General features: G+C 50.0%; 1 protein-coding gene across 1 annotated transcript; it reads right to left on the bottom strand.

The window, feature by feature from the left end:
• Positions 1-658: 658 nt before the first annotated feature.
• Positions 659-24187, bottom strand: NIPAL4 (NIPA like domain containing 4). The gene is made up of 6 exons (XM_006138293.4): positions 24007-24187; positions 16520-16768; positions 11464-11520; positions 8908-8998; positions 7221-7381; positions 659-6233 (listed from the first exon to the last, which is right to left on the bottom strand). The coding sequence occupies exons 1-6, from the start codon at positions 24041-24043 to the stop codon at positions 5629-5631; spliced, it is 1200 nt and encodes a 399-aa protein (XP_006138355.2). The 5' UTR covers positions 24044-24187; the 3' UTR covers positions 659-5628.

The following is a 24187-nucleotide window of genomic DNA, read 5'->3' as shown; positions in this document are numbered from 1 at the left end:
TGTGCAATACAGCCAGGGAACACAAAGCTCTGAAAACAACATGCCTATGCCCTGTCCCTTAAAAGGGGACCCTGCAGCTCTGGGTGGCTGTAAAGCCTCCATAAAAGAACACTCAATACGTCACTTCACATTTGCATGTATGAGCTGAGTGAGTGAAGATGGGGGAGAAAATAAAATGTGATTAAAAAAAATTATTTGGGAGAATATTTACAACGTTCATGTCACGTTCTCTTAGGTCCATGTATTGTTTACAATAATGCTCAGTGCATCTATGCAACTACTTGAAACCTGCAACGCATTTGTGCCTTGTGTCTAGTTTACATTTAATAAACGTTTTGTGGATGGTCACTGAAAAGTTGCATGGGAGTGTTGCTAACAGAGTCAACAGCAGACCTCAATGGCTCAGCCTGAGGCGTGAAAAGTGTCATGTTCAGAAGTGACACGATTCGAGGAAAAAGGCCTTTTCTGAAAGTTTGGGCACTGCAACGCCTCCAGTCTGTGGCAGACCAGCAGAAGAGCCGTGTGGAGCCGCATTATACTGAGACCAGCAGGAATCATTTCTCTTTACCAGGAGAGGGAGCTGCTGCTCTCATTCCTGACTGTCTTGCTGCGCTGCAGCCTAGCAATAAAGAACCACTCCAAAAGATTTCAGCTCAGCTCCGGAGTTTGTATAAAACGCCTTTATTCTCCTTCTAAGTACAAATTTCATTGAAATGTCGTTGAATGAGGGGGTTGCCTCCAGTAGAACATCGAAGCTCGTCGTAGATTCACATTCATTCTGCCTCTTGCCTGCGTCTGCAGAGCACGTTCCTTAGGAACAAGGACCCTGGGATCTTGCAGGGAGGATCAGACAGCGTCTTGTATCGCCTTGTGCTGAGAGCCCCAAAGGAGGCCACATGAGCTCCACAGCAGAGTCTGGGGGGCATCGGCTTCCACCATTCACATCTGTGACTTCTGGCTCCGCATGTGGCTCCTATTTCCTCCTGCAGTGTTAGCTGAGCACATAGGCAGCCGCCCAGTAGGATTCAAATGCCACCCAGCTGATTAGCAGAGCACCCACAGCCGGCAGCATGTGTTTCTATGGGTGGTGCACATCTGCACATGCTTTAGTGCATGTAACAAAAATTAGTATGCACATGGATGAAAAAAAATGAGAACACACATTGATCTCCTGCCCCAGAGCACTGGCCCCAGCCACTTACTTAGCTGGCCCCACGTGCTGAGTGTTGAGCATAGAGCTGATGTGCTGAGCGCAGTAACTGAACCGTACACTCATAAAGCAAACCTGGGATTTTATGGTGAAAAGCTGACTCTGTAGCTATTACATTTCCCCACCTTTCCACCCCTTAAGTAAAAGGACCCCAGAGGGATCCTAGCTCAGTTTAAAGTCAGCTGTTCTGATCATTCCATGTAACTCAGCATGTAAGTGCCAGTCCACACAGGCTGTGTTCTGAAACCAGCTCCCAAGAGAGCCGGGATGTTTTCCAGCCATACAAGCGCAAATTTTAGACAACTGCTATGAGCGATGCCCGGCTAGGGGGAGCTAGGTCCCAAGCAGCTAGATCCCAAGCAGTGTCAGGATTAACTAAAGGCAGACAACTGAGCCCCAGCATGGGTTCAGAAAGTTGGGGTGAACTCATGCATGGGGGAGCTGCATCTGGGAGACGCTGTGGCAGAGAAAAATTAAAAATGCGATGGAACTGCAAGCAGGGCACAGTGCAAACCACAGACTGAGCGACTGTGCACAGATGAGGGAAGGGAGGAAAATTACTAATGCAAAAATAAATCTATACAGCCACAGAGCAGTTGCCTACTTATAGCAGCCTAGCATCTAATGCACAACCCAGGCACAGGGTCTTAAATGAGGGGCAGGCTTGAAAACTAGGTTTGCAAATCCCCCAACGAGCCCACGATGGGTTCTTTGAAAGCATTTGCCTACTTGGTTACTTCTCTCCTTGGCCAAAAAAGCCTTTAGCAGTTCTCCCCCTTTCAGTCTCCCAGCCTGAAGCAGTACTTCCACTGACCTAGGGAAGGTGCCGCGTTTTGCCGAAATCAATGACAGTCAGGGATTCACTCTTCTCCAACACTGGTGTTACCCATGGTGGGGTTGTTAAATATCAGTTAATTGAATAGTCGATTTACCTCATGAATTCTTATCGATTACTCGACTATTCTATAGTCCCCGTGGGCGGGGCTGGCAGCTAGTGAGCTCTGGCCTCACTCTTGAGGCGCCCCCTGCCACTCCATGCTGCTGCCTCTGTATCAGAGGCAGCAGCGTGAGGTGCCATGAGATGAAAAATGTGCACACAAAAGCTAATTAAAGTTGTACTGCAGGGAACTACTGACCCCCACAGCTCACAAAACCAAAAGCTATTTATATACTAATAGAAGATTTACTTGGCATTGCTCGGGTCCTTAACTCGATAAGTTTTGTTTTTCTTCCTTTAAATCACTACTCTGGGGTGGGGTAGAGGACGAGGGGGTTCAGCATGAAGGCTGCCCCAGGGAGAGAACAACCCCAGCCCCCTCTCACCATAGCAGCTTGGGGCCAGTGCCTCTCCATGGCCGCTGCAGTGGGCACAGACAGGAGTGGAGTGAATGTCCCCGGGCTGGGGGACAGACAGACAGACAGACAAACCAACAAACTCTCTGAAATATATGAGAGCACGCGCTGCCCTTTTCCATCCCTGCCCCCTACTGGCCCAATAGGGCTATAGCTAGCTGTCCCAGTCCCCATCTCTGCCCCCTCTGCTGGCCCAATAGGGCTATAGCTGTCCCAGTCCCCATCTCTGCCCCCTGCTGGCCCAATAGGACTTATAGCTGTCCCAGTCCCCATCTCTGCCCCCTCTGCTGGCCCAATAGGGCTATAGCTGTCCCAATCCCCATTCCTGCCCCCTGCTGGCCCAATAGGTCTATAGCTGTCCCAGTCCCCATCTCTGCCCCCTGCTGGCCCAATAGGGCTTATAGCTGTCCCAGTCCCCATCTGTGCCCCCTGCTGGCCCAATAGGGCTATAACTGTCCCAGTCCCCATTCCTGCCCCCTGCTGGCCCAATAGGGCTATAGCTGTCCCAGTCCCCATCTCTAGCCCCTTGTTGCCCCATGGTGGTCATTCCGCAGTATAACTGTCCCTCCAGCCAGACCCCCTCCCTTTCCATTTTATGAGAAACAAATGAATTCCACAGAAATCCCATTGTCCTGGCACAACCAAACCCTGATCTTGCTTTAACTTATGATAAGAGGAAGCTGCATAGCAAATGTGGTGGTCCTACCTCTTACCGTTTGAGAGGTATTCTTGAGCAAATGGACTCTCAGACAGAGAGGTGCACATTTCTAAAATATATATCAAAAGAGACACATACACACTTTGCCTGAGCCCCATTTAAACAACAAAAAACTAAGCGAAGGTGCTGATTGTGCCATTCTGACTCATGCTGAATGGCCAAGTTATTCCTCACCACAGATGGGTAGAACCTGGCTCTATGGCTTTACCTGGCATCTTCCATCATGCTAGTGAGCGTCAGTCATTCCCGTGCAATCCTGGCACTGCCGCAGCTCATCGGGTTACCCAGCACAATGGGTCAATGCAGAGACGGGAGCTGATCCAGAACCTTAGAAATCTGTGGATGCTTTTAGTCTCAGCTGGCATTTTGATATGCATGCTCCGCTGTAACAGACTGACTCAAAACCCACGCCCCTTCCAGGTCTGCACCTCTCTGGACTCCCAAGCTGAAATCGGGGGCTGTTGAATTCAACGTGGACTTATGAGCTTGAGAAGGCTCAACTCATACACTCACTGTTCAGAACAGCCCTGTGTCCGGAGGCAACACAACCCAAGATCATTTAGGGCATGGGGTGTACAGTCTGCAGCTCTTCACCCTTTGCACTAGTGAGCTCTGCCTAGCACAAGCACTGCATGTGCACTGGGTCTTTGCTCATTGTCCCCAGGTGGCTCAACTTATCAAGACATCTGTGCCCCTCTAACTGATCCCAACGGACTGGGAACCAGGTGGCTTGGATTCATGATGGGGCTCAGCTGACAGCAAGAGGGTTTGCGCAAAAGCCGGAATGTGCCCAGTTGGAGGGAGGGCATAACCTGGGACTGGCCCTCAGGGGAGAGGGTTCTGGGGTGTGGTCAACCCATAGATGGCTGACCAGAGGTGTGGGGGTGGTAATGGAGCGGACGCCCTGGAATAGGGGAAGGGAGTCCAGGGAAACAGCCTGAGCTAGGGAGAAGTCTGGGGGAGGAAATGCTCTGCGGAGAATGGGCAAACACACTGCAGACCGAGGGAGAGGAGCGAAGAGTCTGTGGAGATGGGAGCCCAGGAAGGGCCTATGGCAAAAGCTAGAAATGGACGGAGGCAGCAGCCGGGGCGTGCGGCTGGTGTCCGGCCGCTTTCTCTGGGTCCATCCACAATTTGGGGGCTCCAGCAGCAAGGCTGCTCTTCCGTTCCCACACTCGGATCCACGCGGTTCTCCTGCAGGCAGGCTGTGGTGGTAGCTTCCACCGCCTGAGGACAAACACTCCTTACTTCCTTGCCCTGCTGTGCTCTATCCTGCACAGGGACGGGGGGAGCGCTGCACAATTTAGTGTCAAAACTTTCTCTGCGTTCCGCTGTTTTGTTCTTTCGAGCCACAGAAACTCAGATGTGACCCAAGTGTCCTCTTAGAACTTTTTGGTTGAAACCCCTACGATTTTGCACAAGATCCTTGACGGAATGCCCTAGGTGACACTGCTGTCACGAAAGCTCCAGATACTATATATTTATTAGTCTCTAAGGTGCCACAGGACTACTCGTTATTTTTAAAGCTCATCAAGCCACGTTGCACCATCACCCTGACCATCTCCTGTGCACCAAATCTCTTCGGCTGCTCTTTGGCAGACAAAAATAAATGATCTCTTACTGGCTTAAATATTTCCTGGGCCAGGTGTCTTTACAAAAGCAGATAGAGGGTGCTGGTGAGAGGAGGGTGTTTTCCATGAATGGACCTTTCGCTACGGAACTTGCTCTGACATAGCGTGCCATTGGCTCTCTGCTTCCCCCAGGCTTTCGGGGATTGGAAGCAGTGACAGATGTCCGGACTAGCTGTTGCTATCCACTGGGTAAGCAGCCCGGGTGGTTTGCAAGGACAGAATATTCACCGGGGACCTTCCTGTTCGGCTTGCTGTTGCTATGTGTTTTACGTGTTGTAGATGGATTGAGAGCCCTTGGGATAGGGGCTGTAACAAAATCAAACTCCACTAATCAGCTAGTCAGTGGGGAGCAGTCTGAAGTAAGCACATCATCAGCCGGAGTTCTGCTTAGGAAAAAAAGCAGGCAGATGCCCTAGACACTGGCACTGATGAGAGACCCAGCAGTCAGAAAGGATCCCAGAGTAGTTGTTTGCTCCAAGTTTATCATATCAAGGGAGATGCCACTTTCAGCAGCTGTTCATGTTCAAGTCTTATGGCTGAAAACAAAATATACCCCTTGCTCATGTTACGACATCAGATATGATCCACTGGAAGATTGTTTTTAGTTCAGACCCAAGACTAGTTTTACTGTTTGTGCTTTTGCTTTCAAATTGATCAGTAATATTTTACCCTGTTCAGAGCAGCATCCTCTGCTCTTGAACATGTGTGTCACTGCTCTAGCTGTAGATCATGAATACCTTGGGTTTATCCTCAGTCACTGTGCCAGAATTGTCCACTTCTATAAGAATGTTCTTGTCGTCCTTGACTGCTGGTGTCTGGTTGCTGTTCTGAAGAGCTTGCGGTAAGTTCCTCAGACTTACATCCATGTCTTTGAAGGCCTGGAGTAGAAACACCCCCAAAATAATGGTGAGGAAGCCACACACCGTCCCAATAATGTCCACCACGGACATGGTGACCCACTCCTTAAAGAGGATGATGGAAGTGGTGATGACTATGGTGGTGAACAGTACGTAGTAGATGGGGAACACCAACGAGGTATTGAAAACGTCTAGCGCTTTGTTGAGGTAGTTGACTTGAGTGGTGACGGAAGCCACTAAGGTGATGATGAGAATCCAGGTCAGCGGGTTCTGCAGTACCGGCTGGTGAGCAAAGAAGCCCTTGATGGCAATCCCCAGACCTTTGACCGAAGACACGGAGAAGGCACCGATCACGGAGCAGATGGCGAGGTAGATGAGAATGTTGTGCTGCCCGTAGCGTGGTGCGAGGAAGAAGATCAGGACCAGGCAGGCGACTAAGAGGATGGTAGCGTAAGCGAGGAAACCTTGGAGAGGCAAGAAGTGACAGCATGAAATCCAAGTGCGTATACAGTCAGGCTATAATGACTGGGTGCATTACTCAGCGTGCACCAGAGAGAGAAAACACCAGCCCACAGCGGGTCAGAACCAACGTCACCCCGAGTATGGCTATAACACACCTGATGTCGGCAGGAATACAGTGTGAAAAAACCCAAAAGGCTAGAGTGGTGGGAAACACTGTAGCTTAGCTAAGCTACATTGATCCCCATCAGTGAGAGATCTGGACTAAAGCATCTCCAGTCACTTGTTAGGCAAACCCAGTCCAAGAGCTAAGACAAAGACCTGCCGAGGGTTCATTTTGCCAGTTTATGAATGAGCGCGTGACCCATGGAACATTGGAAACAGATGGACACGTGGAGGGACACGTTAGCACATGGTTCCATGGGCAGCAGGCCTGGCTCCTTGGTGGGGATGGGGGGGAGGGAGAGCCCAGGGCTCTGCACACTGCTCCTGCCCTGAGCACTAGCTGCGCACTCCCATTGGCTGGGAACCTGCTGCTGGCTGCTTCTGCGGCAGCCTGGTCTGCAGTGCCAGGAGAGCCAGGAAGCTGCCTTAGCCCCCCCACAACCCTCCTCACCGCTGACCAGGAGCCACTTGAGGTGAGCCCCTCCTGCCCCAGCCCTGACCCCCTGCCCCAAAGCCAGAGGCCCATCGTGCACCCCAAAGCTCATTCTCAGCCCCACCCTGGAGCCTGCATTCCAGTCACATGATGTTGGGTCGCAGCATCACCAATTTTCTTCCACTGGGTCATGAGCAAAACAGTTTGAAGACCACTGGGCTAGAACATACAACAGTCGGACTGCAGGGAAACGGTTTATAACGGTGTATCACGGAGAGAATTAAATCTTTCTGCCAGCCCCCTGGTTTCTAACTAACAAATACTCCTGATTGTGCATGTACATTTCCCTCTAAATGGCCCCATCTGTAATCTGGCTGGATTGCCTGGGGCTTACCGGGCTCTTTCAGTTTTGAAGCCATTTCCGTCAGCGTGGTGACCTCCTCTTCTTCCGGGGCGTGTATCACCATCACAGTGCTACCCACAATGCTCAGCATGCAGCCTAGCTTTCCCAGGAGATTCAGCCGCTCTGCGAGCAGATAGGAAGACAGGATGGCACTGGGCAGGTTAGGAAAATAAAATATGTTAATGCCTCCAAATTGTCTGAGGGAGAACTTAACATGATCAAATTAGGGCTGAATCGGGATTTAGAATGGTTCTCTCACTACAAAGGCAATTTCCCCGCTTTCGGTATTCATACTTCCCCATCAGCTGCTGGGAGTGAGCCACATCCACCCTTACTGAACTGGCCTTGTTAACACTGATCCTACCCCTGATAAGTAACTTCCTTCTTTCAATATACTAGAACACACATATATATCTCCCCACTTCTGTAATTTCCACTCCAATGCACCTGATGAAGTGCTTTTTACCCAGGAAAGCTTATGCCCAAATAAATCTGTCAGTCTCTAAGGTGCCACAGGACTCCTCTTTATTTTTGCAGATACAAACACAGCTACCTCTCTGAGGCTACACCTATACTGCAGAGTTTTTGTGCAAAAACTCACGGAGCGTCCAAACTACAAGCACATTTTTGCGCAAGAAAAAGTACAGTAGATCATCAGAAGATAGGGCTTTTTGTGCAAGAGTTATTCCTCTTTCTACGAGGAATAAGCCTTTTTGCACAAGAGCTTCACACCGGAGTTACTAACATCAGAGTTTGGGAACCGTGTCTCCTAAAATTCACAGCTGACACAGAAATGGGTTAAAGGAAACATTTATAGTTGAAGAGAGATCAATGTATCTCCAGAGGATCTTATAATTCTGCTAGTTCCATTCCTGCATAGTTGGGTAGCATGAAATTCCTAACACCCAAAGAAAGGGGTTTTGAGGACCGAAAAAAGAAAGAAACACCTAATATTATTATTATGAAGTTGTTAAACAATTATTGTTGTTATATGTTAGACAGGGGAAACCAACAGCAAAAGGCTGGTCACTTTTCGACTACGTGTTTGCTTATTCACATGACCCACTCTGGAAGCAGTTTCCCACTGCAGTGGTGCTAAATCTCCCATTTTTATTATGAGTCTTGCCATAATTGGTGCGTTTTTCTTTAAAAGCCCCAGCTCCTGGAGCGATGTGAAAACCCAAGACTTCTAGTTTTCCATAAAAGAAAAATACCTTTCCGTTCCTATGGCAGGAAAGAAAAATAGACAAATGTGACCCTAAACACACAAAAACCAGAGAGCAGATCAAAAGAACCCAAAATGGATGATTCTTTAAAAAGCGCTCGTGATTTCTGGCATTTGGGGTGGGCAATGCTATTCACTGCCCAAAAGCTTCCGCTAGCAGTTCCTCAACTGGGAGAATGGACGAACAAGGAAGAGACAGGAGGTTTTTTATAAAAGCCTCCAAATGGCTGCCCAACTCCTGGTCACGCCAACAGACGTTGTTCCCATGGGGCATGTTATTTAATCCAATGGTTTCAGAGCTTTGCACAACATCCTGCACTGAGAAAAGCATCCAGCTATTAGCCTATTCTGTAGCAATCACCAAGATGTGTTTCCGTCTTGCTGAGTAAATCATGTTCATGCCATATGGGGGAAAAGTGGGATTGAATCTAAAAATAGAGACTTAGAAATCACCTTATGAGCACACTCAGGGCACCAAGCGGCGTGACGATAGTCGCCGGTGCAAATGCATAGGCAGCAAAGTTGGCAGCTTCTCCTCCACCCACTGAGCAAACAAGGGAAAAACAAACAGCCAGCAGGAGCGTTACAACATGCGTTTTGTGAAGGTCACTGTGCATTTTCAGAGGGGTAAGGGCTGAGGTGAGGGAAGGAACACAGATCTTGCTGGGGGTTTCCACGCCATATAGCAACAGAGCCAGGGCACCTTGGGTAAAAATAACCCCTGTGAGAACGAGTCCCAGCGAGGGAGTGTCACACAAGGAGGATCTGGAGGCAGTTGTGCATTCTGGATCTTGTTACCAAGCGTGGGGGGATTCTGGATTCGGCATTGAAGTGACCCCCAAACCAAACATCCCACTGATTGAAAATCTGAACCCACACCCAGCACCATGTGTCCCCAGAGAAATCTCTCTCCATATGCTGGAGGAAGCTGGATCTCTGCTTCCGGACACCAACCAGCCTCGCAGGATTTGCAACGTAGATACAAACCCAGATCCAAAGTTCGCAGACTGGGGCTCTCACTCGTTTTCACTGTTGGTCCAACCTCATCTAGCCCCACTGGGGGAACCGCAGCACAGGAAATCACTCTCTGGAACTTTCCCTGCTGCTCCCATTGGCCAGAATCATGGCCAATGGGAGCAGCAGGGGGTGGGGTGCCTGGGAGCATCGGGAGGCACAGAGCCAGGTAAGCCCTACGCTCCATCATCCTCATGCCCACAGACTACACCCCAATCTCCCTCATGCAGCCCCTTCCCACCGAGACCCACCTACCTTACTCCTGCACCCTCCCTTTCTCCCAGAACCTCCACCCCACTCATGCACCCTCCCTTCCAGCCAGACCCCCATCCCCAACCCTGCATCCTATCTCCCAGCCAGACCCCACACTCTCACCCCCTCCCGCACCCATTTTGTTATCATGGGTTGTTGGTTGGTGGTCCATGGGAAGGCCAACTTTGGGTAGGCCAAAAAGTTTGTGAACCATTGACCTCAGACTCATCAGAGGCAGTGGATTCTGGGTCTCTGACAACTTGGACATCAACTCCACACTTCTCCCACCCCGAGAACCTCTTTTACTAGCAAGGGCTAGGACAAGCTGGAAAGGGGACGCACCAAAGCCCAAGTTGTTAATGGATCCGAGTGGTTCCATTTCCTAGCTATGGCTCTGCTAGTTTATCCCACATAATGGGAATAATTCTATGGGCATTTAGTTTGGACATTTTAAAAAGTTGCCTCTGTCCAATATGGGACATTTGTGTGGAGACTGTGGTTGTTAGAGCAACTCCTCCTACCCCAGGAAAGTGAGAGAGTCCTGGCTAAATGTCAAGGCACGGGGAGCAGGAGGGGACTTTAAACTGTTCCTGCTGAAAAAAGCAGTTAAATATTTATCTGGGGGAAAATGGCATGTGGAGTTCAAATGTCTTCTGCGTGGCTACAGGGTCAGACTTGAAGGCTAAATTCCATCAGAGGGATTTTAGTCCTGCTTTCTGTGAACTTCTCACTTCAGTCTTCAGGATGGAGGGGTGACAGATATTCTACGTACTGGGGGAGGCATGCCCTTTCATGACGTTGGTAACCCATCAGGCTTTAGAATCATGGAATCATAGAATATTAGACCTGGAAGGAACCTCGAGAGGACATCAAGTCTAATCCCCTGCCCTCACGGCAGGAACAAGCACCATCTAGATCAGTGTCTCTCAACCAGTGGTACGAGTACCCTCGGGGTATTCGAGAGAAGTCTGGGGGGTACATCAAAATAGCTGAAATTTGGAGAAAACTGAATTTTTGTTTTAAGTTTTACAGCATTTTATTATTTTTGTACTTTTTACACCCAAAAATTTCATTGCCCGCCCGGCTACGATGAAGCTGTTTAAACAAATGTGTTGCCGTGGTAGAAAAAACCCCCCGTGTGTTCCTGAAAACTGTAGATACTGGGGGTACTTTTTTTTTAAAGGGGTACTTTATAACCAAAAAAAAAAAGTTGAGAAACATTGATCTAGCTCATCCCTGACAGGTGTCTGTCTAACCTGCTCTTGCATATCTCCAGTGATGGCGATTCCACAACCTCCCTAGGCAACTTATTCCAGCATTTAACAGCCCTGACAGGTAGAAAGTTTCTCTAATGTCCAACCTAAATCTCCCTTGCTGCAGTTTAAGCCCATTGCTCCTTGTCTTACCCTCAGAGGTCAAGGAGAACCAGTGATTGGTGTGCTGACAGACCATCCAACCGTCCAGACATAACTGGGGCTTTTCATGCTTTTGGCTAGGGAAAACCAAGCAAACGAGTTCTGCAAGCCATGCAGACTGGCTGCGATGTGAGGGTGAGGAAAGCCACACACTGCAGGCTCGGTTCTGCTCCATTTATCAATCTGCAGGCGCAGGGAAGCCATCCCTGCCCTGGAGAACCTTACGAGGCACTGGAGAGAGTGGCTAGAATAACCGCGTTCTCTCGTCTCAACTGTCTAAGCCTTGTCAGAGCTGAAGACGCACAGGAATGTGAATAACCCCACTTACTGGTTAACAGGCCAGCCCACCACAACCAGTCCTTGAGGTAGCCGTGACCACCGTCTCCTGGAAAAGCAAAGCAGAGATATTTAGGAACTATTAGAAAAATAACCCACAGCCACAGGACCCAGCAGGCTCCAAGCTGTAGAGGTGCCATGTCAAATAACTACAGAAGGCGGCGACAGACAAAACGGCATTGCAGGAAACAATCAACATGTCAGTAAAGTCCTACAGGAGACAGCTGTTAGGAGAAGGTGGTGTTTTCAGCCTGGCTGAGCAGTATACATACAATAGAAACCACCCGGCACCACTGAAGAGGCACCGTCATCACCCCAGCCAGTGCTAAGCACTGACAGGTCTGGGCTGGACTTGTACTGCCTTGGCAGGGATGAGTGCACTTAGACACGAAAAGCCATGGCCACAGTTTCTGTTTTTCAGGACACTGCTGGAAGGGTTCCAGTGCTTTGCTCTGGGAAGGGTCCAGCTATGGGACTGAAACCCGAAAGGGAAACTGTGGAGGGAAGAGACAAAGGGTAAAGCTGATGGGGAAACAAACCTCTTGCTGGTGTCGTGGATGGCAGTATTACCTAGTGGGTAGGGCACTAAACTGCTTCACACATCTGGAATCTATCCTGAGCTCTGTTGCTTATGGGCTGGGTGACTTTGGTCATGTCTCTTGGCCTGTTTCCCTCCCACTCTTTATGTCATGTCTATTTGGGCAGGGATTCTGTAACTATGTGTTTATACAGTACCTAGCACGCTGGTGCCCTGATCTCAGCTGGGGCCTCTAGTTGCCACTGGAACAGAATCATAGAACACGAGAACTGGAAGGGACCTCGAGAGGTCATCAAGTCCAGTCTCCCATCTTCACGGCAGGACCAAGCACCATCTAGAACATCCCTGACAGGTGTCTGTCTAACCTGCTCTTAAATATCTCCAGTGATGGAGATTCCACAACCTCCCTAGATAACTTATTCCAGTGTTTAACCACCCTGACAGGTAGGAAATTTTTCCTAATGTCCAACCTAAACCTCCCTTGCTGCAATTTAAGCCCATTGCTTCTTGTCCTATCCTCAAAGGTCAATGAGAACAATTTTTCTTCCTCCTCCTTGTAACACCATTTTAGGTACTTGAAAACTGTCATGTCCCCTCTCAGTCTTCTCTTTTCCAGACTAAACAAACCCAATTCTTTCAGTCTTCCCTCATGGCTCATGTTTTTTAGTCTTTTAATCATTTTGGTTGATCTTCTCTGGACCTTCTCCAATTTCTCCACATCTTTCTTGAAATGTGGTGCCTAGAACTGGACACTAATCAGCGCAGAATAGAGCGGAAGAATGACTTCTCACATCTTGCTCACAACACTCCTATTAATGCCTCCCAGAATCATGTTTTTTTTTTGCAACAGTGTCACACTGTTGACTCACATTTAGCTTGTTGTTCACTATGACCCCAAGATCCCTTTCTGCAGGACTCCTTCCTAGACAGTCACAATTCTTCCTTTTAGCTGAATACAAATAATTCATAATGATGTTTATTGCAGAGAGGTCGTTTCCTGACTCTGCATTTCCAATGCAAAAATTATTCCCTGCGTTAAAAAAACACAACAACAACAACAACGAAAAGATGGTAGAAAATGTGTGTCTAGAAGGAGGAGACTTAAGAGGATCCAACCAGGCTGGGAAGTAGAACTCTAGAGCAAATCTTCGCCTAGGAGTTCTTCCACTTTGAGAGCCCGATCCTGCCCAATTAAAATCAAAGCAAAAGCTCCCATTGAGTTTAGTAGGAGCAGGCTAGGGCCCAGTTTTCCATTACGCTGGCCGAGGAAGTACTGCCACGTAACAGCAAAAAGAACGAGGAATGTCCAAGCATGGGGCAGAGCCCCATGCCCAAATACCATGGTAATGAGGCTGGTAGAAATGTGGAGATAGGAAGATTAGACAGCTAGGAGAGTATGAGCTAGCCATGGAGAAAGGACACAGGAAACCCCATTGCTAGAACTGAAACATTAGAACAGGGGTGGGGAGCCTTTTTTGGGTGCGGGCGCTTGACCCACAGAAAAATCAGTCACACCCACAAATGAGACGCAATAAAACCCCCAAACAAACCCCTCACTGACGTGGCCCCAACTGAGAAGGAGAACGACCCTCCCACATTCCCCTCCCACGCCAGAGCCTAGGGGTGTCAGCCTGGTAGATCTGTGTGCTCGAGCCTTGCAGTGGGGCAGCAGAGGGGCTGGAGTGCCAGCACAGGTTCTCCAATGCTGGGGGTGGGGGGCTGAGCCTCGGGGGCAGGATCCACATAAGCTGGAAGCGGGATCTGGCCCCCATGCCTTAAGTTCCCCATCCCTGCATTAAAAGATCCTGAGTGGAAGCTTCAGACAGGTCACATAGTGAATCCCATTGAAATCCCTGCTTTTCCAGGCTCAAAGCGTTCTCAGAAATTCTGCTTTTTGGCTCAAGTTTCTCATGCTGGAACTCAGCCCCATGATGAATTGCTCTGGAAAATGGGAGGAAAATCCCTGGAACCACTACGGAGTTTGCTCAGTTTGGGATGTGTGTGGGGAAGGCAGGAAATACTTTTTTTTAAACTGTTAAAAAATTCCTAAAAGTACTTTGGGCATAGATAACTCAAAAAACCCCAAACCCTGAACTTTAGGCCATCGGCTGTTGGATATGGCCGGACCTCACAAGGGGCAGCACCATCCCAGTTGATCTGTACCACTGAGCATTTCAAGGACCACACTGGCAAGCTGAGTTCTAACCCCAGCTTTGCCTCTGGTCAGCTGGGTGACCTTAGTCAAGTCACTTCATTGCTCCGTGCCTCACTTTCCCCCTCTGTAAAACAGGGATAACGCTACAGACCTGGTTTGTAAAGCTCTTTGAGATCAATGGATGAAAAACATTAGCTAGGGTGCTATTGTTTTGTACTTACACAATGAGGCTGGCTGCATGCGCTGTTTGACATGTCTACTAAGGCTTAAATTTGTGACACTGGAGCTAAGGGATGAACTCAGGAGTGTCCAGTACAGGGAGATAAAACTCTACCCCACCCATGGATAGGTGCACACAAACACACACACACACACACACACACACACACACACACACACACACACACACCACTTTGACCTTGCATCTGTATACAGGGTTGGTCATCTCCCCCCCACCTTTCCCCCCACACACACCAGTGCAGACCCACTGCGCGCGCACCCCCCCAGTGCAGCCCCACTGTGCACATGCGTACGTACCCCCTCAGTGTATCCCCACTCTGCGTGCGCACGCACACCCCCCCCGTGCAGCCCCACCGTGCGCACCCCTCCAATGCAGCCCCACCGTGCATACACACGCACACACACACACACACACCAATGCAGTCCTACCATGCACACACTGAGCTGCATGTTTCCACCAGCCCCACTCAGACGCCACCTCTGCATGCTGCTCTAACGCGCTGCTCTATACACACGCGTCCCCTTGCTCAAGCGCCTACTGCACAATCTCCTCCTGGCACATCCCATCCCCTCTTGTGCAATACAAGCCCACACACGCATGCCTCAGCCAGAGCCTGCACTCAGTACCACCCACTCACCCCAGCAGGCACGCCGCATTCACATGCTCTCACGGAGATCCCTCTTGCTCAACATCTGTGCATGCCCTCTAGGCCACCTTATCAGGACAGACGCCCACTGTCAGCAAGAAGGCACTGCCAATACAAGTTGGATGTACACAGCTCATTAAGGACAATGCATTTGTGTGAGAGGAGTGGAAGTAAACTCCTGCAGTGTCTCTTACCCTCACCTTGCTAAACAGTGGTGTCAGGGTTAGCAATACCACTAGGGGTCAGCTCCGGTCAGTAATAAGTCCTGCCCCCTTCTGTGTCATCTGAGGAGTCAGTCAGTGTAAACTCATGGTGGCAGTAGTGGGATACCTCTGGCACCAGCTGAAGAACACTGAGGATCTTATAATCATTACCTCTCATTTAGATGGTCACCGTCCAAGGTGCTTTTCTACCCAGACCATCCTTGTGGTATTAGAACAACCAGGGTATGAGGGTGCCAAAAAGAATCTTTGGTGTGTCAGAGAGATTATCTGACAGCAGCCCTTTCTTGGTGCAGCACGTCTGAGATTAGACTGTAACCTCTTCAGGGCAGGGATTAGACTGTTCTATAAAGTTCTCAGCACAGCTTAGTTACTGAATTATTATTAATAACTAACACAGAGAGGGGAAAACATTCATACAGGTTGAACCTCTCCATTCTGGCACCCTTGGGATCTGACTGGTGCCGAACCAGAGAATGTGTCAGACCATGGGAGGTCAGTATTGTCTAGCAGCATTACCAGCACTTCCACTGCTTACTGGGCTCTTAGAAGACATTTAGGGGTAAATTACAGCTAAATAAACAGCACAGAACACTGAAAGCCAGGACTGGTGGCTGTAAACAAACTTTTTCGGAGTGTGGGAAACTTGGCCACATCCATGCTAAGTGGACATCTAGCTAACTAACATCATGCTGGACCACAGATGTTGCGGGTCAGAGAGTGCCGGACTAGAGAGGTTCAACCTATAGTTTAATGTTCAGTTAATACTGACGTAGCTAATGAGGGCTAGTTTATAGGCCTACTGTGGGCTCTGCAACTAAACGTGGCATTTTGCATTAACAAGAAGTCCTGCTCCAGTGTGGGTTTGCCCTTGTCAATCCCGCAGCAAACTTCCCCATTGACTTCAATACAAGCAGGACTTGATTCCTGGAGAAAAGAACTGTGTAATCCCATGGGAGTGTATTGACCCATTCTGCACGGGTGAAATTCTCCCCTGGGCAAAGGGCCAGCGCCAGGCAAAGACCCACTGGAGTCCCACGCCTGGTTCTATTTACACTGAGAAGAGATGGCTCTCTTCATATTAGTCCCTAGTGGATGCAAAGTTCCCCCACTCGTGGTCATCAGGCCCATCAGATGCAAACATGCACCGACAGCAAATCTCACATCCCCCAGCCTCATTACTCATGGGAGTTGGAACAATGCAGAACCACCTTCTCTTCCCCACCGCCCTCCCCAAACATCCATACCTGCTCTGGTGCCTCCTGTGTCCACCAGCCGCAGCAGCCCTTTCTTCTTGAGGATGACACTGCTGCCGATGAGGAAACTGGAGAAGATGGCGAGGGCCAGGCCGATATAGAAGCCGTATTTGCTTTCCACTGGGGTTGCCCAGCTGGTGTGGGCACTGACATTCTCAGGGGCAGAAGTGGCCAGGTCGCCATCTTGGATCACCTGGCATACGACCCAGCGGGAAGGGCAGGAAACAGTAATCAGAGAACCTGCGGGGACAACGCACACAGAACACACATGGGAAGAGTTAGCGCGACGATTGGGTGTGGCTCTAGCAAACGCATTTCTGGAGGGATGGTGGGGTAGCAGTTGGCACACAGGACTGGGGCCCAGGATTCTCATCTCAGGTCCAAGTATCCTATCTGTCAACAGTGGCCAATACAGATGCCCCAGAGGGAGGGAACTCAACAGGTAATCCTCACATGATCCCTCTCCTGTCACCCATTTCCAGAGAAACAGAGGCTAGGGACACCATCCATACCCATCCTGGCTAATAGCCATTGATGGACCTAACCTCCATGAATCTATCTAGCTCTTTTTTGAACACTGTTAAAGTCCTAGTCTTCACAACATCCTCTGGCAAGGAGTTCCACAGGTTGCCGTTCGATGAGTGAAGAAAAACTTCCTTTTGTTTGTTTTAAACCTGCTGCCTATTAATTTCATTTGGTGACCCCTAGTTCTTATATTGTGGGAACAAGTAAATAACTTTTACTTATTCACTTTTTCCACCAGTCATGATTCTATAGACCTCTGTCCTATCCCCCCTTAGATCCCTCTTTTCTAAGCCGAAAAGTCCAATTCTTTTTAATCTCTCTTCATATGGGACCCATTCCAAACCCCTCATCATTTTAGTTGCCCTTTTCTGAAACTTTTCCAATGCCAAGAGATCTTTCTTGAGATGAGGCGACCACATCTGTATGTGTACGCAGTATTCAAGATGTGGGCGTACCATGTTTTTATAGAGAGGGGACACCATTTGCCAGAGAAGCTGGACAAAGGCTGGAGGCGGGGCCGGCTGCAGAGAGAGCTGGGCTGCAGAGTGTGTGAATCAGGCACGCTGGCTTGGGGGGCAGAGATGGGGGGCAGGACCCTTGGTACTGGCTGCTTCTAGATCCTGTGCTGACAAGTCTGTTCTATGCTCTGTCCCTGTAGACAAATAAACCTTCTGTTCTGCCGACCGGCTGAAAGTCACCTCTAGCTGCAGATAGTGGTGCAGGGCCTGGTGGTTCCCTACCCCTCGGTGACACCTTCTCATATACTATGCAAGTCCTGTATGTTTTCAGCAATGTCCCCTTGCCAGCTAACGGCCATCAAGAACTGAGACTCTGAAATGAGTTCCCCTTTCTCCACTGCAAGCAGTTTGACTCCCACTCTTTATTTACAAAGAGTCACCAACAATCCCAGTCCTCCAGGCATAGTAACAGCCCGTCTCTGCAGAAACACATTGTGGCTCCAGGGCCATCACAGTCGAAGGCATTATTTGTTTACATCAGGAACTGACTTCAAAAATGGGGCAGAGGAAAGAAAGGATTTACTTATAGGGAGGAAGAAAAATTGTTCTCCTTGACCTCTTATGATAGGACAAGAAGCAATGGGCTTAAATTGCAGCAAGGGAGGTTTCGGTTGGACATTAGGGGAAACTTTCTGTCGGGATGGTTAAGCACTGGAGGTTGTGGAATCTCCATTGCTGGAGATATGTAAGAGCAGGTTGGACAGACACCTGTCAGGGACGATCTAGAAGGTGCTTGATCCTGTTGTAAGGACAGGGGACTGGACTTGATGGCCTCTCAAGGTCCCTTCCTGTTCTAGGATTCTATGATCCTATAGGAGATATGAAGACCATTGAGTATCTAGAATGAGTATAGTTAGTGGAAGGAAGACAGTTACTGAATAAAAAAACTCTTCTCTGTAGCATGGGGGAAAGCATTAAAAAGCACTTGCCAGGTTGGAATGACTCCACCAGCACCAAAATAAAGGGGGGAAAAGTGGAACGTACTTGGAAAAAATATGGACCTTGTCTCTATTTGAAAATGAATATTAACTTTCAATTTGTCTTCTATTTATAGCCCCTCAGCACTGCGTCTGAGGGCTGGGCTCCAGGAAGGTCCCAGACACGTGCCCAAGAATGGCATAGCCCCTAGCTCGCCGTGACAGGTCTATGGACTGAATTCTGAACCAGCCCTGATTCAGACATTGGTGTTTGCAGGATTGGTGAGGCTGTGTCGGTCCCCGGGTATTAGCAAGACAAGGTGAGTGAGATCGTAGCTTTTATTGGACCAACTTCTGTTGGTAAGAGACAAGTTTTCGAGCTCACACAAAGCTCTTCTTCAAGTCAGTCAGGTTGCACAAAATACGTATTCCCTTGGTAGGACTGTCATCAGTCTGCATACCTGAAGGAGATACAGTGGAAGGTGGAAAGCTTGTCTCTTTCATGAACAGAAGTTGGCTCAACTAAAAGCTCTGACTTAACCCACCTTGTCTTTGTAAGATCCTGGGACAAACATGGCTACAACACCACAACGAATTTTAATGTTTGCAGATTATTGGTTTTCAAAAAGTGTCACAAATCTTTGCATTTCCATTGGGGTTAGGGGGAGGGTCTCACAGAAAAAAAAATCCGCCACTGTGACATTCATCATGGGGCAGAAAACTGGTTTCTTGACCAGAGCTAGTTAATAAGGCACCTTGCCACAAAACTTGCCGTACCGCTCAGGATTGGTAGATTTTCAGGTCAAATGGGGCCATGACAGCTATTTGAATTTAACCTCCTGCATGCCAGAGGTCAGAGACTCTCCACCCAGAAATACCTGCATGAAGCCTGACACATGTGGTTAAACGAGAGCGTTTCTTCTAGTTAGAGACTCCAAAGCCACCCCACCGGCTCAGGCTGCCGTCTGCCAGCTAGTCTGTCGCTCACCCTTTCCAGCCCATTTCTACCTAGTTTGGTAATTTTGCTTTTCTGGGGAATGAGAGAAGAGCTTTATGTCAGGCCCACCCCGCTGGCATGACCTGTGTTGGAGCAGATATTTACGTTAAAGGTTAGAATAGCAACCTCTCACAAAGCGTCCTCTGCTGTACACTGGGTGTGGTCTGAACCTCGGGAATAAAGACCAGCCAATGGCAGAACTGCTCAGAAGTTATGAACTGGCGACAGGGGATGGATCACTTTGTTCCCACTGAAACACCTGGCATTGGCCACTGTGGGGAGGCAAGATACTGGGCTAGATGGACCTTTGGTCTGACCCAGTACGGCCGTTCTTATGTTCTTATGTTACACAAAATAACTCTCTTGTCGCTTGCTTTCACAGCCACCCCTTATGGTGCCAGGCCCATAACTTCTGGTTAGACCTAGGCAACATCTCCTCCTGAGAAGATGCCAACATCAGAGGACATACAACCTATGACAAGGACCCTGGGACTCCTTCCCGTGTCCTCTTGTCTTCTAGAAGCAAACCACATCATGCCTGAGAACCCAGAAGTGAGGGGCGGCAGATCTCAGATTCTTGTTACGGCTCTCTTGATTCAGCAGAGTGAAGGGCAAGTTACACCTGCTGAAGTTAATGCCGCGGAATTAGTCTTAAGTCAGGGCAAAGAAGGAGAGAGTGCCTTATTGGGATACTACTGAGACTCCCTGAAAACACATTAAAACACCAGCGAGGTTGATTCTGATCTAGTAGATTGGTGTGGAGCTAGTCTACAGAAACTAAACCACTCCTCACCGGACAGGGAAAGATGGAAGGAAATAGTGAGGGAGGCATTGGACACCAATGGGCGTTGAGCCCATGGTTGTTGATGATGGTTGATTTGACTCTTAATCCTTCCTAATTAGGTATTTTGATTGCGTTCTTAGCTACCACCACGACGAGCATATTCATACCTCAGCCATGTACTGGATGTGTGCCCTTCTGCTGGGACCTTGAAAACAGAGGGTCCTCATTCATCTCTGCCTATGCAGTGTGGGGATGCCCTTGAAGAGTGGTGACTCTGGCCCACAGGTGGTGTCTGGAAAATGATTCTATGGGACATTTTCTCAGAATACAGGTTTGTCCTTCGCCAGACCTCCCTACTTCTCATCCCCGCTGCACGCAGCCGTCCTGGACACCCCCTGGCTGGTGAATGCACGTGAAGTTGGAAAGCACTGCTCTCCAGCAGGGTAGACTAGGGCAGTGTTTCGCAACCAGTGATACAAGTACCCTTAGGGGTACTTGAGAGAAGTCTGGGGGGGACGTTAACACAACTGAAGTTTGGAGAAAACTGAATTTTTGTTTTAAGTTTTATAGTGCTTTATTATTTTTGTACTTTTTACGCCCAAACGTTTCATCGCCCGCCCGGCTATGATTAAGTTGTTTAAACAAATGTGTTGCAATGGTAGAAAAAAAAAATGTGTCTGAAAACTATAGGTACTGGGGGTACTTATAATTTTTTTAAAGGGGCACTTTATAAAAAAAGGTTGAGAAACATTGGACTAGGGGGTAGAAATGTGAGTCGTTATTAAGAAGAACAAAAATAGAAAAGACCCAAGCTCTGTAAAGCACCACTAAAAATCAGCATCTACAACAAAGGCGTATCAGTGGGTGCGGTGAGGGAAATTTCTGTGCTTCCCTTTCTGGTTCTCACGCTCTTGCCACACCCCAGACATTGCTCCGGGCTACCCTTCACTCTGCGTAGGGACTGAACTAAAAACATACACAGAGACGAAGGAGGAAAAAAATGCCCAATGAGTGTTCTCGCCACTGGGGAGCCAACCGCAGCTGAGCAACAAAAGAGCTGAGTCAACGTAGGGACACACGGTGTGCGGCAGAGCTAGGAGCTACATCACTGCCTCAATCTCAGCAATAGGAAGAGGGACCCGTCACGTGGATTTTGCCTGTCCAAGGAATTTGTTGAGACTGCTTGGACACAGACACTCATTTCAGCCCTTCCCGGGCTGTGTGAGGAATTCACAGAAGACTGGTGAAACTCTTTGTGTGGGCATTGCTGCAGGGGAGATTGATCAGGGCTCAACTGATCCAATACACAATTCCCTGACTGTGAACACAAGGACATAAAAATGGCCAGACTCGGTCAAACCAAAGGTCCATCCAGCCCAGTATCCTGTCTTCCGACAGTGGCCAATGCCAGGTGCCCCCGAGGGAGCGAATGGAACAGGGAATCATGAAGTGGTTCCTCTCCTGTCATCCATTTCCAGCCTTGACCATTCCTACCCATCCTAGCTAATAAGTATTGATGGACCTAACCTCCATGAATTTATCTAGCTTTTTTTAGAACCTTGTTAAAGGCCTGGTCACAACATCCTCTGGCAAGGAGTTCCATAAGTTGACTGTGCGCTGTGTGAAGAAAAAACTTGGTGGATGCTCCATCACTAGATTTTTTTTTCTAGACTGTGTAAAACTCTCCCATAGACACCACTGGGAACAATCCTCCATATGGCGGGGAAGGAAGGGCTGGTCTACTGAGTCATTTCTATCTTGGAACAGTAAATGTAGAAGATGACAAATCCTAGTTATGTTGTAAATCCCTGCAAATTATGCAAGGCACGTGCAACACAGTGCTTAGATACTCTTATTACTTTTGCTTTTCAAGAAAGCGAATGCCACCTCCCCTGGTGCACAACATCCTCATGTCACATGGTTTTTTTACAGCCCTGAAAGGGAGCAAATAAAATCAGACCCCCTTCAATACAAAGAGCTGGCATAAAACCTCAGTGGGTGAAAGCCAGAGGTCCACTTGCTACTTAGCTCTGCTTTTCTTACCTCCTATTTAGCCTTTCAGACAGCAAAATGAACTACAACCCTTCGGGTGCGGGGAAAGGGGAGGATGTATCTCCAAAGACAATTTCTCATCCCCCTTAGATGGGGTTAAGGATGTGAAAGGTTAACTGGAGCAGGGGGGCTCCAGTTCTGTGGGGCCTGCCACGGATGGAAGCTGCTCCAGATGACCGGAGCAGCCCCTTCTCCGTGATGAGCTCAGGCACGTCACAGGCAGGAGCTGCTCTGGCTTGGCTGCAGGGGCCCCGTCCGCTCCCCTTTAATTCCCTTTCACTAGAGGTTTTTAGGAACGGGTTGGATAGAGTTGTCAAGTTGGAAGGTGGCCTGGAAGGGAAACCAGCCATGCACTGGCCAGTCCTTTACTGCCTGCTCTCACAACAGCCTTCCCCCTTGTTCCTGCCCAGTGCCCTGCATTGCGGGAGCCAGCCCTATGGGGGGGGGGGGGAGGGGAATCTCTGAGCTACCCCATCGCCAGACCAGCACAAACACCTGTCCAGCTCCCCCTCCAGCAACTAGACCCCCTCACCTCCAGACACGTCCGCTGTTCACATGCACCCTGCATTCCCCAAGCCCTATCACACCCCCACCAACCCGCCCCTTCTAACTCTTGCTCCAGGCCCTGGCTCCAGTGCTCCCCCTCCCCCCATGGGAGCAGTGCTGGGGTGAGGCAGCAACAGCTGTTGCCCCAATTCCCTGGCACAGGCCTTGGCACAATCCCCTTTCCTCCACCTGGAGTTCACTAGAAACCAGAGCCCCTGGCACCTGGCTCTGCTCTCTTGGGCGTGTGCAGGCCCTGGGGCAGAGGGAGGGGTGGGGTGAGCCTGGCTTTCCCCCAGTAACCTCACGGGCAAACAGCCCCAGGAGTGCAAGGGAGGGGGCTGGTCAATGGCCTGGCCAATCCCATCCTGCGCCACCACCCCCCAGGTCCCCATTCCTACCCCAGAGATCCAGCCCCTGGGCCGGCCTCTGCCTCCAGCCCCTCCACTCCCTGGTCCCTACAACAACCCCACCTCCCCATCCCAGTCCTCAGCCCCCCAGCTCTGCCCCCTCCCCATCACATCCTAGCCCCTATCCTACCCCCAATTCAACCCCATCTCAGTCCTCAGCCCCCCCAGCTCTGCCCCCTCCCCATCACATCCCAGCCCCTATCCTACCCCCAGTTCAACCCCATCTCCATCCTTAACCCCCCAGCTCTGCCTCCTCCCCATCACACCCCAGCCACTATCCTACCCCCAGTTCAACCCCATCTCCATCCTTAACCCCCCAGCTCTGCCCCCTCCCCATCACACCCCAGCCACTATCCTACCCCCAGTTCAACCCCGTCTCAGTCCTCAGCCCCCCCAGCTCTGTCCCTTCCCATCACATCCCAGCCCCTATCCTACCCCCAATTCAACCCCATCTCAGTCCTCAGCCCCCCCAGCTCTGTCCCTTCCCATCACACCCCATCCCCAGTTCGACCCCCATCCTAGTCCTCAGCCTCCCCAGCTCTGCCCCCTCCCTCATCATACCCCCCAGTTCAACCCCATCCCAGTCCTCAGCCCCCCAGCCCTGACCCTTCCCCCTTCACACCCCAGCCCGTCCTACCCCCAGTCTGACCCTCAGCCCCCCAGCTCTGCCCCTCCCCATCATCCCCCACCCCCAGTTCAACCCCATCCCAGACCTCAGCCCCCAGCACCCACCGTCCGCACAGCTGCTGTTCCCCGCCAGCAGCTCCATGGGCTCGTTGCGGGGGGCTCGCAGCGCCCCCGGGTCTCCGCCGGGCAGCTCCCTCCTCGAGCGCCGCTGCCGCCGCTCCCTCTGCCCGCGCTCGCCGCAGCCGCCGACTTGCTCCGGCGGGGCGGGTGCGCACCTGCTCCCGGC

This window comes from Pelodiscus sinensis, chromosome 17 (assembly GCF_049634645.1).
Source record: "Pelodiscus sinensis isolate JC-2024 chromosome 17, ASM4963464v1, whole genome shotgun sequence".
Classification (NCBI taxonomy): domain Eukaryota; kingdom Metazoa; phylum Chordata; order Testudines; family Trionychidae; genus Pelodiscus; species Pelodiscus sinensis.
The sequence above is the reverse complement of the archived record's forward strand: the minus strand, read 5'-3'. Positions and strand labels throughout refer to the sequence as shown.